This window comes from Lampetra planeri, chromosome 34, assembly GCF_965212315.1.
Source record: "Lampetra planeri chromosome 34, kcLamPlan1.2.h2, whole genome shotgun sequence".
NCBI classification, from domain to species: domain Eukaryota; kingdom Metazoa; phylum Chordata; class Hyperoartia; order Petromyzontiformes; family Petromyzontidae; genus Lampetra; species Lampetra planeri.
Window position 1 is genome coordinate 5,921,669 of NC_136140.1, and position 19,496 is coordinate 5,941,164.

General features: G+C 47.5%; 1 protein-coding gene across 2 annotated transcripts in view; it reads left to right on the forward strand.

The window, feature by feature from the left end:
* The window catches only part of LOC144730064 (protein-serine O-palmitoleoyltransferase porcupine-like), a 117,489-nt gene that overhangs the window by 71,225 nt on the left and 26,768 nt on the right, over positions 1–19,496 (forward strand). Inside the window, exons 5-8 of one of the 2 annotated variants that reach the window (XM_078610586.1) lie at positions 5,920–6,101; positions 14,699–14,829; positions 16,745–16,771; positions 18,459–18,473. In XM_078610586.1, the coding sequence (XP_078466712.1) occupies positions 5,920–6,101; positions 14,699–14,829; positions 16,745–16,771; positions 18,459–18,473 (355 nt within the window). The remainder of the gene's footprint in view (positions 1–5,919; positions 6,102–14,698; positions 14,830–16,744; positions 16,772–18,458; positions 18,474–19,496) is intronic. The other variant, XM_078610587.1, reaches the window with a different exon arrangement.

A 19,496-nucleotide genomic window follows, 5' to 3' on the forward strand; every position in this document is an offset into this window, starting at 1 on the left:
CACGCGGAGAGGATGGAGAACTCATTATCATCCCATATGAAATTTGGACAAGCTTTTCGTGAGCTGCAGTCATAATTTGGTTAATGATTTACCGCCAATTAGCGAATTTGGCACATCTGAGTGCATTACTCGTTTTTGATGTTGATAAAAAAAAAATGTGCTGGCTTTGTAGGCACAAGAAGGCCCTTGCTGTTTGATATAATTCCAGCTCAGTTGTGTGGCGGTCTTTCATTGTGTCCCTTTAAAGCATTACACCCGTAAAAATGTGCATTACATTGGCTTTGATAATGGCAAGAATAATGCGTTGGTATAATGAGAATGTCCACACGTTTATCACGGAAAAGCCTACTGTATGCATATTCAAAGATGTACACTTAATATTAAATTGTCTGCTCAGTTTCCAAGCAAGTGAGATGCATAAATAAAAATGATGCATTCATACCATTCCAATGTTACACTGAAGGAGGGAATTGCACCATGTATATGTTTTACTCACTACATTTCCATTAGTATTGGCCGTTTGCATTGAGATGAGGCGTCATGGATGGATACTACTGGTTTTGCGGAGAGAACACGCATTAAATTACTGCGTTTTGCAAGCACTAAGTGAGAAAAGGGCTCTGACTGCATACAAACACAGACCCTGTGCTATTTCATGAACACCTTATTGTGAACTAAACTTTAAAAAAAAATTCCAGGTAAGGCCCACTGAGCTATGTAGCTCGCTTTCAGAAGCAACTTGGCCACAAATGATAGCTCAACGAAGTGACTTATCAAGTCGACATTTACAGCAGCCAAATACTCTAAACGCCTGTTTATAAATGCGTAGGGAAAAACCGGAGAACCCAGAGAAATAGCGACCACAGGGAGAACATGCAAACTCCAAATATACAGGTGCCAGGGTCAGGATCGAACCCGTGAACTGCATACCAAGCGAGGTAGTTAACACCTCGCCGCCATGGCGCGCCCCAACCTACATGAATTACATAGGATGTAGGTTGCCAATAAAAATGGCCATAACACAAGGATGTACATCTGGTCAGAGATCCCAAGCTCGGGCGGGGAGGTGATGGACAGATGACTCTAGGCAAATGCACAGGGATGCAAATTGACAATGCAGCTGGACTGGCGGAGAACAGAGATGGGTGCGGTGGAACAGAGGTGCCACACACCGCCAATCCTCTGGAAAGAGGAGGACGGCATTTGGCGACGACAAGTCATTTGAGCTCAGCGATGTTTTACAAGTTCAAATGTTAAGACTACCACATCACGTGATGAGACACACGGCCTCAGTTGATGTATTATCGGTTGTGCCTGACGTTGAATGCAACTCGAGTTGGCAGAGACACTGACAGAATCAGCACCCACCCGTACAGTCGATACCCACAGTCAGCGCAGACACTCAGTCGGTACTCTCTTACAGGCAGTACAAAGCACCTGCAGCACAATTGTAGTCAGTGGCCCCACTCACATTGAACGCAGTCAATCCTCCAGGCAGTTACAGACACAGCTGAACGTCATACAGCCAGGACAAATACCCAGGAGACAGCACAGACAACCATATCGTCAGTACAGACACCCACAGCGAACGATACGTCCGATTCGCGAAATATACATGCGCGTCAGAAATTATTTTTTATTATTACCCAGAGGCTGCCCGCGATCGCGCTGGAAAGACCAGGTGGTGCGCTTGGCCGTGGAAAGACTGGCGATCCGGGAGGCACAGTTGATGCCGCTGGCGGAGGAGGACAGGGCGGAATGGAAGGCCTTGGTGGATTTCGCTTCTCCCCGCGACCTGATTCAGTTCAGAAAAGCGGGCCGAGATTGGTTGATGGATATCATTATTTTAATGCGATAGTCGGTACATTCAAAGTCAGCACAAGCATATATTCAGTCTTCTTGGGTTTTTTCGGTAAAGTCACGTAGGTAAAAAATGAAAATAAAAATTAATTAAAGTAAAATAAAATAAAAATCACGACGTTTCGGAGGCAACACAAGCCTCCGTCTTCAGGTGGAACCTTCACAGCACGCTCGCTGTATCATTTACTCACATACTTGATACAGCAAGCGTGCTGTGACGGTTCCACCTGAAGACGGAGGCTTGTGTTGCCTCCGAAACGTCGTGATTTTTATTTTTTATTTAATTTTTATTTTACTTCTTTTAATTTAAAATTTTTACCTACGTGACTTTACCGAAAAAACCCAAGAATATGAATCCTTGCAGTCACGAAAGCTTCAAATCTAGAAATATATTCAGTCGTTCGACTCGCAGTCAGTGCCGACGACCGTATAGTGATTACAAACGTTCATGGTCAGCACAAGCAAACACCGGCAGACAATAGCCGATGTCACTTGCACCTTGACAAGCACGAATCCTTCCCCGAACCTCGTGCGCGTGACATTAATAGTAATGCTGCCATTTATTTGACTAAACTACATGGCAATCTATCCAAACTCTTGATTGTCTATGCCGGGCGACACCATTGTAATTAACGGCTGCTTCTTCTCACACCTAACTTGCGTTTCGTATGTAGCGACGTTCACGCGCGTGCGGCCGCGCATTGACGCCAAGCTGTCGTTCCATCATTTAATTAAGCGTCGTGTTCAGCTCATGAATTTTGAGCGCGCGTTCTAATTACACCGGTGAGAGAGATGTTATTTGTAAGCAAAGGGTGTGTTTGGTTAAACCGCGATATCCTTTTTAATTTGCCAGGCTTGTTTCAAGCACCCCTTGTTAATGAACTCATTGGGTATTAAGGACCCCCACTGCATTACAGAGCACTGCGTTGAAATAGTATAACAAAGAGTGGCAACCTTCTGCCCCCGCTAAATATCTCACTTCTCGAAGCTTCTCGGCTTTCCTTATGTAGTCAACTCTTGATTATCTGGGGCATTGTGGGGAAGCGGTGGCCACGTAAAGCAAACCCACGGATAACGTGAAGCACATGCAAATTTTTCCATGAAGCATTATTTCTTTTACTTAACATGGAACGGAGGTGAAGGCATAGAATGTGTCGTCAGTTTTTGTTTAGGTAATCGGTTTACTTTGCCGACGACGTGCGTGCAGTCACAGCGCTTGGCACAGAGTTACCCAAACTCCAGTCCTCCTCGCCGACCTCCACCACGCTGCGTCTCTCCGCGTGTATCAATCGACTCGTTCCACGCTGCACTCGCCCGACGAGCGTTAAACTCGTCCCACGTGACGCAGCAAACAACGCTGTGTCGCGCGGGACACGCGTGCATGCGCACACGCGTGCATGCGCACACGCGTGCATGCGCACACGCGTGCATGCGCACACGTGTACACACGGCGTTAATTAATATTGAATCGGCACTATTAACGCAAGACGGCATTAATTGCTGAGCACGGCACATGGGTCGTGTTTAATAAGCATCAGGCGCGTGCAGCAGCGTGGCACGAGGTAACTTGTATTTGAATGGGAGGAGTAAATTGGTAAGACGTAGCGTGGTGGTGGCGGTGGAGTTGCGAGGACTGGAGTTTGGGAAACCCTGGCTTCGTTGCGGTAACGAGATGTTAACTCCCTCGCCTGGTATGCAGGAGGTTGTGGATTCGATCCCAACCCTGACGCCTGCTGTATATTTGGAGTTTGCGTGTTCTCTCTTTCTGTGGTCACATGGATTTTTCTGTCCGCGTCACCTCGTTTTTCACTTCACATTTAGAATCATACATTTAGAGTATTTGGCTGCTATACATTACCACGTGATGAGCCACTTCGTTCAGCGATCATTTGTGGCCAGGTCGCTTCTGAAAAAGAGCTACATAGCTCAGTGAGCCATACCTGGTAAAATAAAAAATAGTTTGTATTCTTGGTACTTTTGGTAAAGTCACGTAGAAGGGAAAAATATTATTTTATTATTTCCCTTCTATGTGACTTTACTGAAAGAACCAAGAATATGAATCTCTGCAGTCACGAAAGCTTTAAATAAAAAAATAGTTTAGTTTAGTTTTGAAGTCACTGGACCACGTGAACCAGCATGGTTTAATCGACAACCTGGATAATCCGCCCACGGACAATCGAGAATTTACTGTCCAACCTGAGCGGAATATATTCTGGGTGTTATTGGGATAAATTACGAAAAATATGTATCGTGCTGCGTGGACCGATGCATCACGGGATGCTGCCCTGCCCCTCTCGACCACACAGTTCATTTTTCTTTGCCTGCAGCTGCTGAAACAAATTGATTGGAGTTTATTCTAGGTCCGTGCGTGGCATATTTATCACTCTTCTCTTAACAATGCCCTGCCTCCCAATTACGGCAGGCATTGGGGGTTCTTAAAATTTTTGCACCGATTGCTTAAAATGCCTTCCCGTGCCATTAATCAAATGCACGCCTTCGATTCAGCACCTCCACATAGCGGTTCGGTGGTCAGCTCAACCTTCCTGCAACTTTCCCCAGGAGCGTGTTTGTGGGGAAAAAAATAAATCAATAGATTAATAAATAAATGTTTCCGTCAGCTTCGAGATGCTATAAAATAAATTTGCTCGTTACTGTTGCATTTAGGTTTTTTTATTTTTATTGGTTGCGCTGTGGGCTGGTGTGTTCATTGTATAATGTGGTTCTCGAAGAAGTTCATTGGGCGTGGTGCGAAACATCGGACATCGTGCCGAACAACACACGGTACAGCCTGAAAACAAATCGGTGAGACCAAAACCAGTTATTATTATTATTTTGGACAGCGTTTTGACCATGCCGCATCACAATCGGCAGGAACAGACGTCTTGTAACATTCAAAGAAGATGAACATTTTCACGGTGGCCTTCTATAGACTGTTAGGGCAAGTGCTGTTAGCGAGCATCTATTGAGAGCTACTGTAGTCTACAAAGGGGTGCTGTGATCAGCAACACACTCAGCTCCCTTGAGCTCTCCATTGCTGATGTTTACATACCACACCAGGTATTAATTTAAGGCTGAATAAACCTAGGGGAGGGCTTCAGGCTGGTCCAGAATTTCGCTTTCCGCCAATATTAACAATTGGCAGGGGTTTAAAAAACAGGTTTCTGGGCTCCGTTAACCACTGCACCAGCGTACCCCACGTTGAGAACTTGCACGTATGATTTACTCGCAGGAAGACTCAACTCAAAATGTCTGATAGGTGTTATTTTTCAATTACACACCCAGGTTGGGTAACCCTAGTTGAGCGATATGAGGTTAAAGCTTCTCGTTCGTGAGAAAAAAAAGCCCTTTGGGATCGAGAAAACTGAACTTTTGGGTGCGCACGACTGCCCAAGCACCCTCTGTTGATATCGGAGACACGACACATTCTCCTCTGAGTCGTTCACAAACTATCGCTGCACCAGACAGTTGCTCAGTTAAGCATTCAACACACGCAGATTAAGCGGATGTCTCTTGGCATTGATAAAATTTCTGTCAACAAAATGCCGTTTATTTAAAGGAACGACTCTGCTGATGAGGTTCAAAGGTTTCCAAACCCAGTCTGAGTATTCTGTTCTTGTCGATTCGGCCAATAGGCTGATGGACTGAGGAAACATTTTACATTGAAAGGGACAATGTATTGCTTATAAACTAAAACTCTTTCATTTTACCAGGTAAGGCCCACTGAGCTATGTAGCTCTTTTTCAGAAGTGACTTGGCCACAAATGATAGCTCAACGAAGTGGCTTAACATGCGGTAATCTACAGCAACCAAATAATATAAACGCATGATTCTAAATGTGGAGGGAAAAACCAGAGGACCTGGGGACAAATCCACACGACCATGAGGGAGAACATGCAAACTCCAAATATACAGGCATCAGAGTCGGTATTGAACCCACAACCTCCTGTATACCCGGCGAGGTAGTTAACATCTCGCCACCACGTCACCCCCCTCCAAGAGATGACAATACACATGCGCCCGTTTTGAATTAACGATGCGTTGCTCGCGCGGTTTCCGCAGGAGCGCAGATGATCGTGGCCATGAAGGCCATCTCGCTGGGCTTCGACATGGACCGAGGGCTGGTCCCAGGCCTGCCCTCTCCGCTGCAGTTCATGGGCTACATCTACTTCGTGGGAACCATCATCTTCGGCCCGTGGACCAGCTACCACCAGTACCTGAACGCCATTGACAGTGCACCGATGGTAAGCCGACTTTTCGAAAGGAAAGGCTAACGGCCACGCCTGACCCATTAAAGGCGCGGCCCTGAAATCGCTTCCTCGCTCCATTGCTGGCGGATGGGAGCCTCCACGAAGAGGGAGCTCTGGAAGGTGTTTGGTTTACTCTTCCCTCCTGGGTGGACGTCTTGGAAGAGGTTGGGGAGCCCGCACTTTAGCCCACCGCACACGACCTGCCAATCGACTAATTGCGGTGACCACTGGCCTGCAAGTCCAGTGTGCTGACCGCTGTGCCGTGGCGGTATATACAAAGATCCCATGAAAAGCGGCTGTTTTTTTTTTGAGGAGCGGTTCGACTTTTACAAATAATCGGCTTCAAGGAAACATGTTCATCACCAATATGCGCGGAAAATAATGCCAATCTTGCTCACAAATTCTACAGATCAGGCCACTGGTATTCGTAAACGGTTTGGGAATGTCCTTCCAAATCTAGCAGTGGATCATCCATGATTATTAATCTGATGTTTGGGGGAAAATATCTTAGTGTTTGTGTTTTCAGCACCCGACCTTAGTCTAAAAAGCCCTGACCTTTTGACGCCCTTCTAATTGAGAGCGGTGCGTGAATTTAACGAGGTGGGACGGCGTGTCTATTGGCCGGCGCCATTATCCTTAGCCCAGCTGCTGCCATCCGAATAGCCGCACAAGGCAGCGTCGCCGCGCCAACGCGGAGCAGACGCGTCCAAACTTCGCCGGCGCCCACCCAGAGCTCCCTCGCAGGTGCCAGGAGCGGCTCGGCATGCCCGTCGGTACGACGCACGAGGCCATCGAGTCCCCCTCCGCCCCGCGCCACTCGGCCACTTCGCCCGAGGCGCGATTTCGCATCGATTCATTCATTTTGACGGGGTTGCTGGCACGAATCCTTGCCTCGCGCTCCCCCCGACGGCTTTACGGGAGCGGAGCCTCGCTCTCGTTCGCGCTCCCGACAGTGATTAACCTTTCGCCCGTCTCCTCCTCCCGCTCTGAGGACGTTGGAAGATCCCGCGACGTTCTCTCCGCGAGGGTAGTTTCGTTCGTGTGCCGTTTGCGGTTCAGCGTTAGCGCCTCGTGCAACTCAGTGCTCCACTGATCACATCTCATTTCCTAATTTCAATTGTCCGAAGGGCACCCCCCCTCCCCCCCCGCAGTGGCAGCTGGCCCTGTGTGACACCATACGACTCAGAAATGGCCTGCAAGTGGACATTAGACTGCCGGTAGGGGACGACGATTGCTGCTGTGTTTAATCACATTTGAGTAATATCCAGGTAAGGCCAGTTTGCAGCATGTATGTCGAACTTCTTTCGCACCGTACTTAGCCAACCGCGCTATATCGGAGGTAGCCGATTCGTTTCCACTGATGTCAGGGGATCTCTAATGTACACGATGAAGCAGGCGGCGCGAACTTTATGGTTAATGTACTGCTGCGTCATTAACCAGGGCGGCCTGCCGAATTCAGCCTCACTTTCACTGGACCACATTCTCCACTCCGTGTTTTCAGCTTCTGTATGATGGGTTCACGTGACCCATCCGGCTACTAGAGGCCATTATATTCACCGCAACATTTGAAATAGATTCTTGACTAGAATCGGGTCAGAATCTCGTAATCAGCAGCACGGTGAATAATTCCGCCCCTACATTTAATACAAATATGTGGATAACGCGTAACTGGCACACGCACGCACACACACACTTTTATTTTGATGACATGTTTCGTAATATGCCGCGTAACAGACTAATTGCAATCTGGTCTGGCGGTCGCAAGACGAAGGTTTGCTGACGTAACCTTATCTTGGATGTCGATAATGCCTTGGAAATGGCGGCGCTACCGCTAATGCGAGCGAATTAAATTGGCCCTCGATTTCAAATTCAGGCACTCCCTCCCCAGTAATCTGCTTTGCACCGGCCTCTGTGGGGTTGTGGGCCATGCAGGGGCATGTGTCAAACTTTGGCCGCTTTCACGCAAAACCTGGCCTCCCTGCCTGTGTACATTTAATTAAACGCGTCGCCCTGCTGCCACTGCCGCTGCTGAGTCTGCGTGCGTCGCACCACATGGCCACTGGTCCGTGACCCCCCACTCCCCTCACCGCCCCCCCCTCTCTCTCACAGCCTCTTTTGCTGGGGACAGTCTGCACAGACGGGCGCCGTTTGGGCATCCTTCACGTGCCCCAATACATTAATTGGATAAAGAAAAGTTACGGGTCCCTTGCAGATCCGTCAAACGGGTGTCCTGCGTCACTGCCTCTTGTCCAGACAACAATCTCTCACTCTGCAATGTCTCAAAAGCATGTCACATTTTGATGGGTGTGTCTGTGTCCTTTTTTTTAATCCACAGCGCACTCATCCAAGCCTTTTAATGAAATTGGTTTTTCGGGGTTCTGTTAATCCATTATGCTGCAATGAAATTCATTGGCTTCGTTCATAAATTACCTATCTTTTTTTTGGACATTTTGCGCAATGGTTTTCGTGGCGCGTGATCTCGACTGTGTCACGGTCGATGGCGCAAGTTCACAAAGGCGCACGTTTGAATGTTATCGACATGCTTAGTTTCAACGTAACCGCATTGTGTTCCGTTGTGGAGGCCGTTTAATGAGGGTTATTTTTAGAAGCAGCAATAAAAGCTGGAGTTGATGCAATTTTCTATTTTGTTTTAACATTCAAAACATATTTAGTTGGTGAAAATTAAAATAGTTGTTCCACGTTGCTTTCGCACTTGCGATTTATATATTAAATCAATTTGTTGAGAATTTTATAAATGTAAAGTACTCAGATTACTGTTTTCTTTTACAACGAAGCGCTTTTACGTATTTAATAACTAAGCGCTTTTACGGATTTTATAATGGCCCAAAGAAGCCCTTGTACGTGTGGCCAGGTGTCACGAGTTCTGAATAAAATTGAGCCGTAATATAACCTTTTCAACTGCTTAAAATTTGTATAAATAAAACCCAACATGGCCTTTAACTGTCTAGCATCAGCTCATTATCCAGTTAATGTTAACGAAACCCCCACACCCCCCCCCCCCCCCCAGGGCATTCACTCACACGTGGCCGAATTAATTTGCGGCAGGCTTATCCCGACGACGGGGCCCTGTGGGGCATCCGGATGACTCCAAGGCGGTGTTCAAAAAAATCTGCCTTCGTTTGAGTCTCCAGCCCAACGAGCGTTCACTTTGCACCCCTCTCACCCCCCTGAGGAAACCATAACCACGACAAGTTGACTGACGGCTGAAAGTGCAGCCGCGTCTTTGCCTAAGTGGTTTTATTCTTTCTCAGACGTTCACTTTTACTGGTGACAGGCGACGGTTAGGAAAAGCCGGTCGTCCAATTTCATTGCGCTAATGATCCCCCCCCTGTCGCTCTCATCACTTGTGCTGTTTGTTGTGTTATCAGATGAAGAACAGCTAGCAGTGCATCACCCTGTGTCAGATAACGGCCGGTGGCTGCGGGTGATAATTTCACCAAAATTCGAAATTCTTCTCGCGTTGCAGAACTTTTTACACTATACTAAAACACGCATTTTAATGCCCTGCAAAGCCTGTTTGCCACATGATATTCAAACCAATATGTCATCCCTATAATGAGCCAACTGCAGTGTTTTTTGTCAGAGAGAGATGTATCTGTGATGGATATTTTGTGTCATCTTTCGTGACCAGGCTGAGACCATAAACTTGGTACACTTGAGAACCCAATTTAATTATGGGTGGCTGAATCCCAGGAATCTCAGCAGTGCCGCCACGGTGCCATAACCCTTGAACCACCCTGGCCACCTCTGTCAAATTCCCTTTCTATTAAACACGGCGGGGGAGTTTGGGTGTGTGCGGGAAGGAAAAAAAAAATCCATCGGGTCTGGTCACTGGGTCCCCACGTCTCTAAAGCGTTTAGGCGCGGCGAGCCATGCCGGTCAGCGGCAACTCAAAACCGACTCCGGGCGCACGCTTTTGTGCCCCGCGACTTTAATTGGCCTGCGCTCTCGAGCGGACGCGTCCTCGGGCGCGCGCCGACAGCCGTCGTCCCGCCACCCCGCGGTGGCGCCTTTGACCTTTCGCTCTTTGTGTTTGCGGACTAATCGGCGAGCTGTCCATTAGGCCGCTGGCAAGCACGCTCCGAGTCGTCCCGTCGCGCTCCACCGCCGACGTTTCCTCGCGAGACGCTCTCTTTCCCCACGCTGTTTTTTGCTCACTCCGTGGAGCAGCGCACGTTTTGCGGCATCGTGTTTAATTGCACGTGCATGACAAAGTGCTTTCGCAGTGAACGGAGCCCCCACCCAGGGACGCGCGGTGGCCTAACTCCTCACCTTGTGGATTTACAGCTGTGCTGTACGGCTAGCTCCGTGCCCAACGAGCCGCAGTAGATAAATATGCGGCTCAACCGTGTTTCACGTGACGTTCTGTCCTTCAGCTTAGATTACGTGACGAGGCGTGAGGTGCGAACGGACGATTCGCCAAAGACCAAATCAACTGGGATGCACTGGATGTTGTGTGATCTCGGAATCTAAGTAGTGTTGAGGCCTGAATAGTGCCTGGATGAGTGGCCAGCATGAACATGTTGTCACATAGCTTGTGGGACTATGCAGTGGGCAGCAGTTGTTGTACTGCACTACCATGCTCCCACATCTACGCTCCACGCATTCACCAAACCTGCATTGTCCAGCTTGGTGATGGCCAAATAACCCCCCAAGACTGAAATGGCATGGAAAGGCCCTCAGTGGATTGACAACTGCTCATGTCCACAGCGATCCACAGTTACAAATTTCGTGGAGGCCGCGGTTCTCCTCTGCGCCACCGTGGCCACCCGTGGCGCTGCTTCACTTATCAGCTGTCCGTCAGTTTTGTTGTGATACTCGCAGCGCATGGACCGCATCACAACCACCTACGTTGCTTCTGTTTGTTGTGGGCCGAGCCCCTTCTCCTTCGAACCAAACCTTTCCCCAGTCATCTCATTGTCATCGTCATCCTCGTAATCGTGGACTCCTACCCTCGATATCAAAGGTAGGTAAAGTTAATTGAACGTCCGTTCATGTTTTATTATGTTGGCGTAATGTGCTGTATTTGAACTCGTGTTTGGTGAAGAAACGGGCAACTTAATTAAGCTATGACAAGTCTGACCGCGGCCGTGGTTCCCCATTGGACCCTGTACTTTGTCAACCACGGATTTGCCTACCACGGCCTGTTCCAGGAACCTGCTAACCCCCACGGTTGGCGAGGGATTGCTGTGCAATGTATATATGTAAATGATGCGGTAATGTGATAATTCGGCTACATGGGGCAAACAAAGCTTTACTTAGGGCTCCAACAAATATATAAATTAAATGGTAAAAACAAGGCAAAAGATAATACAGTTTTGAATTGATTTGCCATTCCAAATTGTGACAACTCATTTAATCACTGGTGCAGGGGGGGGTGGGAGATAAATCATTACGTGCCTATTAAGTACATTCCAGCTGTGCGTTCAAGTCATCACATGATGTGAAGACATCTTCTGGGACCCCTATAGGGAGCCGAGCCTCATGTTGTCATTAAGGAAGGGCTCAGAGAGAGAAATGACCACTTAATTTGTTCCACTTGAGTGCAAACCCACCCGGTTAGCGCACTTATTGGTGACATGGCAATGGAGCAAGCTGTGGGTCACGGGTCACAGTGGGAGCCACAATCTTGTCACCTGGAAGGGCCCCGAGGAAGTGAATTCGCCACGGTGGCGAGATGTTAACTACCTCGCCTGGTGTACAGGAGGTCGTGAGTTCCATTCCGACCCTGACGCCTGTTGCTGTATATTCGGAGTTTGCATGTCTCCCCGTGGTCTTGTGGATTTTTCTCTGGTTCCTCCGGTGTTTCCCTCGACATTCAGAAACACGCGTTTAGAGTATTTGGCTGCTCTAAACTTCCACACGATAAGCCGCTTGTGGCCAGGTGGCTTCTAAAAAAGAGCTACATAGCTCAGTGGGCCTTATCTGGTACAATAAAAAAAACATTTCTTAATAGTTTTAATAGAATGTATCGAAAATTTGTATATTTAACTTCGTCTTGATTCTTCGCGTGGCAGTTATGTTGCACGGTGTCCCCTGATTACGACTCAACCCGGCGTGTCTTTTGTTGACAAAAGCTGCCAGTGGACCATCGGCAGGAAACGTCACGGCCATAGAAAGGATCGTGGACAGCGGGCGATAATAGTGACTCGAGTGACAGCCAAGGAATGGAATTCGTCTGAGGAGAAGGAACTATTCAATCGGCTTGTGTTCGGGTTTTGTTACTTCGAAGTATCACGAGGGGATATTGGGGGCGTGGATGTTGGCAGCTCGGTGAGGCCTTCATCCAGCAGTGGATTTTCCATGGCTGATAATCATGTGCACAACAAGCTAACTACCAGCCGTGAAAGTAGCACTATGGCAGTGTTCTTTAATACTCGACTCACTTTCTTACTGCGCACGGCGTGATGAGCCGAGAGGACGTGTGTAATGGTTTGTTTCGTGTTTCTATATAGATCCACTTAGGGAATTGATCCTGGTGCTTTTAAGGTGAAAAGGTAGCTGCCATTAGTGTGCTGTGTGTGCACTGATGCGCAGGAACATGCACTTAGGGTTTGAACAATGTCACCAGTTTGTTTCTTAATCTTGGCTTTCCATTTTTGAAGATTGCGTCCGCGGGCATACTGTGTACTTTTCCTTCAATTTCAGTTTTGTTCTAAAATTGATGCCTTAAATGTGTTGGAGGCTGTGATATTCGCACTGCTAATACCCCCACAGCTCCTGTGTTTCTTCCTGTTAAGTTGTACATGAAACAACTGGCATCTTAAATCGTTGAAACTGTTAAGAACAGTTAAGTGGGCTTGGGCAGGACACATCATGACGAGGAGACAGTGGTCGAAGGCGAGGAATAACAACGCACTGGCAGCCAAGGAATGGAAAGCATTAGAGAGTCCATCCACCGATGAGATAGAGCGATGAAATCGGTTAATGAGCAGGCGCTGGGTGGATTATTACACTGCAGAATCGTGGGGATTAGTGGATGATGGTGATGATAAAGGTGATCTTATATCAATCAGCTCTTCACGTGTTGAGGTCATCACGTCGTGAGAATTATTTTATGTTTTATTTTTATTATTTTATTATTTCCCTTCTACGTGACTTTACCGAAAGAACCAAGAAGAGGGGTCATCGTAATTCTTTCGGTCCGGTGGTTTCATCTGGGTACGCGCGGATCCTTCCAGACAATTTCAGCGGAACAAAAATTAACGGTTATTTCCGCGTCCATTTGACCCATTGTAGTTGTTGTTTCGCTGAAGAAAATTTGTTAAAGTTATTTACGCGCGCTGTGGCGGTGGCTCCGTGTGGGCGACCCGGCATTAAAGATTCAGGCAGCTGTCGTTAGGAGTAATCCGCTGCTGTCGCTGCCGCTGAATTTATGCCGTCCTAAGTGGGCGCGCTCCCGAATACCGCCGAGCGATTAACCGTGCATCCCACGCAACTCAAAAGGCAAGACTTGGTGTAGTTTCACCGTGAGCTTTATAGTGGCAGACACGCAGCAGTAATCACGGCTTGCTTGCCCACAGCTCAGCTGGAAACGGCTTAATATATACAGCTTCTTTTTGCCAAACTCCTTTTGCCCTCATAGGCGTGATCGTGCTATATTTATGGTGTTTAATCACCGTGCTTGCGGATTAAAATATTCAGGAGTGGCTCTGTTTAATGATTGCCCGCCACTGGACGAAGCGGCCGTGCAAGGATTGTAAATGCTTCGCCTCCCCGTGGGCCTGGGAAGCGGAGGAAGTAAAAACAAGAAAAGTGAAGTGTCGGTCCAAATGTCCGTTGTTGTTGTGCGTGTGAGATGCGTGTAAAATGTACGCGCGTGTTTAAGTACGTGCGTGTGCGCATACAATTAAAATGATGATAATTTACAGCCCTTCGTTCACTGGCGTGTCAAGGCCTCCCCCCCCGCCCTCCCACGCCTTTCGGGCACGGATGTTAATTGACCATACTTCACCAGACCGGGTCAGTGCAGTTTGGGGAAGTGGCAAGATGGACGGGGATAAAACTTGTGTCACTTGGTTTTATAGCGCAGTGTGCTAACTAATCATTGTACCCCTGTCATATTCCTAAACTGTATTAGCAGTCCGATCGATGATTTCATAGAAAGGGTGGAGCAGTGGCACTTTGCTTCATTTGATGCTCTTGACAACCAAGTAACCGGAATGATCTTCCCATTAACGGCAAGCATCAGCGGAAATTGATATCTGAACCGATCCTGGGCCACCCGCCTTAACCAACTTACATTGAGCAGTTTGGTGATGTATGGCCAAACGATCTCTATGACCAACTTGGCGTGGACAGGCCTTCATCCAGCAGTGGATCGATGAAGCGACTCTGAATTAAAGTTAGGTCTAATTATTTCCAACACATCTCTGTTCAATAGGATTACATTTTCCTGCGGATCCTATGTCACCACTGAGATGTTCAACTGAGAAAACCTCAGCACGTAAACCGATGACGCTCAAAACTATGCACTGCCTCTCACAGGCCACTATGTATCCCTGCAAGGCGGGCTTTCTCGTGCACGCAAGGTAACGCACAGCGGCACCTCCCTTGTTTGACCCCCGCAGGACTGGCCTTGGTGCAAGAAGTCTCTGATCAGCCTGACCAAGTCCATCTGCTGCCTGGTGGTGTCCACGTGCCTGGCACCGTATCTTTTCCCGTACATCATCCCCATCTACAGGTTGGGGTTCCTCAACAAGTAAGCCCTGCCTTGGACACCCTTCCTCTCCGCCCGCAAAGATAGCGATTTTCCCACACGCGTAGCCGTCAGAGGCTGCGGTTGGATGACGTTTTGTTAGCGGGCACCTTTCAAAGTCGGCGAAGCACGCGAAGGAAGAGGCAAGGTGGTGTTGCCAGCACCAAGCCTGCACTCCCTTGTCTGCCCAGTGCTGCCGATGTTTGCGCACTCGCCGTACGTTGTTTGCTAATTTAAGGCTGAGTCGACCTAAAGGGAGGCTCACGTGTGGTTCAGAATCCGCTTGCCATCGATGTGTGGCTGTCTCCAGACAGGGACAAGAGAATGGTGTCTGTTACATTTCACTGTCAAAAAAAGTTTATTTTTTTTTATGACGTAAACTTTGTAGCACGTAGCGCTGCACGCACACAGCGTACAAACCATTTCACTTGCAGCATTCGAGCGTTATTACCAGCAGCGTTGCACTCAATACTTTAGTACAAGGATAATATTTAACAAAGAAAAATTACGATCAAACACCTTAACTCAAGGCAGACCACTTGTTCCTCGTAATTCTTTACAAGGCAATGATATTACAATTGCCGGGCATGTTCACGCGAGCAAGCGGCGGCGAACGAATTCATTAAAATTCTTACACATTTCGGTGCACTTTTTTCCTCCTCCGAAGTGTAAATGAGTTTCTGTTAAAAATGGTGCAGCAGCAGAGAGACAATTTCCAATTACGTTCTGTGCGCTCAGAAACAGGCCCTTCGTCACAGCAAACTACACACGTAACAATTTCCAGTGGTCAGACTCTCCGCGCGGAAGAGGGCTGCGATGGATTATTGCTTTCACTTGTCGCGCGATAAGGTCCTTCGCACACGGCAAGACACGCAGAGCTACCAGGGGCATCGCGTCGGCATAGCGGTGGAGAACTTTGTGTTTGGGACGCTTAAATATAGAATAATCATAATAAATCACGCCATTGGCTCTATTATTTTTGAAAAATTAACGTCCAATGTTACTTCGAGCAGAGCATTTTAACCCTTCCCTGTGAATTTGGAATTCTGCTCAAATTGGCAGCCGACTCGAATCATTTCAATTCACGGAACTGCGGTGTTGGGAGGCGGGGACTTCAAGTAGCTAACGCCGAGTTCTGTGGGTCATGGAGACAGGGCGAATAAGAGGTCACGTGATCACGGTTTTGGCCAAAGTGGTTACCGGTGCAGGGAGGCCAGCATCGTGTTGCGCCATTGATCTTGTAAAGGGGCAGCACTGGGTAGCATTGCCTCGTCCTCAAGGCACGATGTTCATCGCAGCGCTATCGACACTGACAGAAACATGTCGGTTTTGTTGAAATGCATTTTGCGCAGCTCCGCTCGAACGGACAGCTGAAGCAGATCTGCTGTGTCATGTGTATGTGTGTACGGCAGTGTGTGTGTCTGTGTGTGTGTGTGTCTATGTGTGTGTGCCTGTGTGTGTTTGTCTTGTGTGGGGAGCGGTGGTGTGCTACGAACCCGGCGACCCGAGTTCGATTCCCGCTAACGGCCAACACCAGTGACAATTATCAAAACCCGTCCTGGGCCTCCCCTAGGTGGACTCAGCCTAAAATGAGTACCTGGTGCAGTGTGTAAATATCGCGACTAGGGAGGCAAATGTAGCCGGGCGTGATGCTTGCCATCCACCTCCTCGTGTGGCCGTGCCGGCCTTCATAGGTGCTCGCTAACAGCACTTGCGCCAACAGGCTGTCGAGACTATATGGGGGATCTTTGTCTTTTTTGCCTTTTTGTTTATCTTGTGTGTGTTTATCTTTGTGTGTGCGCCTGGCCTGGCACAGGCGCTGTGGTGATGTCACCGCCACCTGTTGTCATTTATCTTGATCAAATCTTCTTTATTAAACCATTTTTTCTCGTTATCTACTGCTTTGCTGCTCTTCCAGGAAGGGGAAAAAGAGACGGAAGATAAGGTAAAGGCTTTTCTGAAATTGACAGCGCATTCATGGACAGAGATGATTTGGCAAAAAAAAATAGATAGCCAGCTGATAATACGACTGTAAATAGGAAGTGGGCCTCTTCGTATAACAGGGGAAAAAATCGATAACATTTTTATGTACTTGAGAAATTTAATAATTACAGATCAATTATATAGAAAGTTTTTCCTTTGAAGTAGCACCGCAATCTTTATCCGCCCCATTATTAAATATTTTTTTATCAACATATTTTATAATTTCACTCAAATCATACAGTTTCCAGCCGCCAAGACAAGACGAGTTTTTTATTAATTTATTTGGTTTAATGCACTTTTCATTCCCGTTGTTGTGGTTGCGTCCACGAGGAGACGAGAGAAAGTACTAAACACCACCTGTGGATTTTGCCAGCCGGCTAGGAGGGCTGGCCACGTGTACCCCTTCAGCCAGGCCTGCAGTGGGCCAGTTGCAACCCTGCAGACTGCTTATAGCAACACAGTGAACCAAATGACTCCATTGGGATAACACGTCGCAATCCTGGCGCCCTGGCATACTAGTGCCCACCTGCAGGCCCGTCCAGTCAGCATAAGTCACATGGGAACAGCTATTGACCCCGGGGTCATGTAAAGCACTTTGATTTGCCGAGCCATTTAAGCACCAAATTAAGAGCAAAGATTCTTAGTGTTATCACCTTAACCCGGCCACATACATTGCCTTGAGCTAAAGATCCTGCCGTCGGCTGGAATTTGTAATCTGGGGTGGATCATGCTGAGATTTGTCTCATGGGACAATCTTGTAAACCTGCAGGGAAAAGGGGTGCTTCTAAGAGGAAGCTCACCTGCCCTTGCAAATTTTTGTTTTAATGTAATTTCTAGGTATTCTGATATTTTTCCAACATATCGAACACTTATTCATTATTTCAAATGTCCTGAGTTGGAGGCCCTCTGCCAGCAATGGAGTGGACAAAGTAACTTTATGATTTACCTATACAAAATATCCCCTATTGGTGATTCTTGAGACTCGAGTGTGACGTTTCCTAAATTGGCAAATATATTTAATAACTTATGGTTTAGCGTAATAATGAAGCCGCCCTTTGGCGCACGTTATAAAATAATGGAAAAATATTTTCAGTTTTAAAAGAATTTTAACATTTTAACGTAAATGCAATGACACCTAATTTTTATGTATAAAAATAAGTTTTAAACTTTTCACAATAAACCAATAAAAATAGTAAACATAAGTCAGAGGGCAATCGGCAAAGCCTGTACATCCTATTCATCAAGACCAGTCCACTGCTGGATGAAGGACCTCCCCAAACCGCCACTACCACATGCCACAATCTTGCGATGCGCCAATCTGTCGAGCACCTGCGCACGAACTGATCTCGTCGCTCCATCTCCGGGGCGGACGTTCTCTCGGACGCGTTCCATTTCCATTCGGCGTTTTTTAAATGTCCACGCGTTGTATCAAATGGCGGGGGGGGGGGATGTGTCACTGAATCTGACTCGAGTGCTGGCAACAGTAGGCGCGTGTCTAAGTGTGCACGGCGCGTCGGGCTTTGCTCGATTGTCTCTACTCAGGTGTCTCTGCATTAACGTTTCAGTTTCTCTCTCCACTGAAATCTTTTTCTCATGTCGCCTCCCTGCCCTGCCCTGCCCCTCCTCTCTTCTCCATTTCTCTTCTCAAGGGCCGGATTGCCAAGGTAATGTGCCGATGCAGACTCCCCCAGCAAACAAAATGCACGCAAGCTGCGGAGGTTTTTTCGCAGACAATATCACAAATCCTAAGAGATTTTTGGGGGAGGCCAAATTTGTGTCGTTAAGACCCTCCACCAGCCGACACGGCCAAACAAATTAAATTGTCATGGGTACAAGAACGTGCTAATCATTAATGCTTTTCAGCTCGCTGGTAAGTTGGGAGAAATGTCATCGCAATCAAATTTAGCAGCCAGATACGCGGTTTAATTCCAAACTAAGCCACACGTCACCAGGATTTTTATTTTGACTTCTTGGATCTTGGTAGCCAGTCAGTAGCTGCGAGTTGCATAGATGTAATGTAATTAGAGTCGAGTAGAACAGCCCTTATCTTTTACAGGGTGGGGGGTGAACTTAGCGGATAATATCTGTAACATAACCAATAAACCGGGAACCATTTATTATTATAATAATTAGTAACAATGGAATTGTTCCAGCTTGTAAGGCACCGCACAGTATCCACTTGCTCCGAATGACAGAGAACGCCTAAGAGCCCCGAGGATCTACAGACAGGCAAGCAAGGCAGCGAGCTGGCATTAACAATTACCCAAGCTCTGCAGCCCTGCATATATTAAGATGTTTTGAACCACTTAAAATGTGTGTTTATACACCACCCAAACTTCCAACGTGGGGCTGTGTCCCTGCCCGGGTGACATTAGAAGTCGCCGCATTAATCCCACTCGGACAAATTGACTATTTTAAATAAACTATTTTTATTTTACCAGGTAAGGCCCACTGAGCTATATAGCTCTTTTTCAGAAGCGACCTGGCCACAAATGATAGCTCAACAAAGTGGCTTATCATGCGGACGTTTACAGCAGCCAAATACTTTAAACGCACGTTGATTCTAAGCGTGGAGGGAAAAACCAGAGGACCCAGAGGAAAATCCACTCGACCGCGGGGATGAAAGACATGCAAACTTTAAATATACAGCAGCAGGCGTTAGAGGCGGGACCGAACCCTCAACCTCC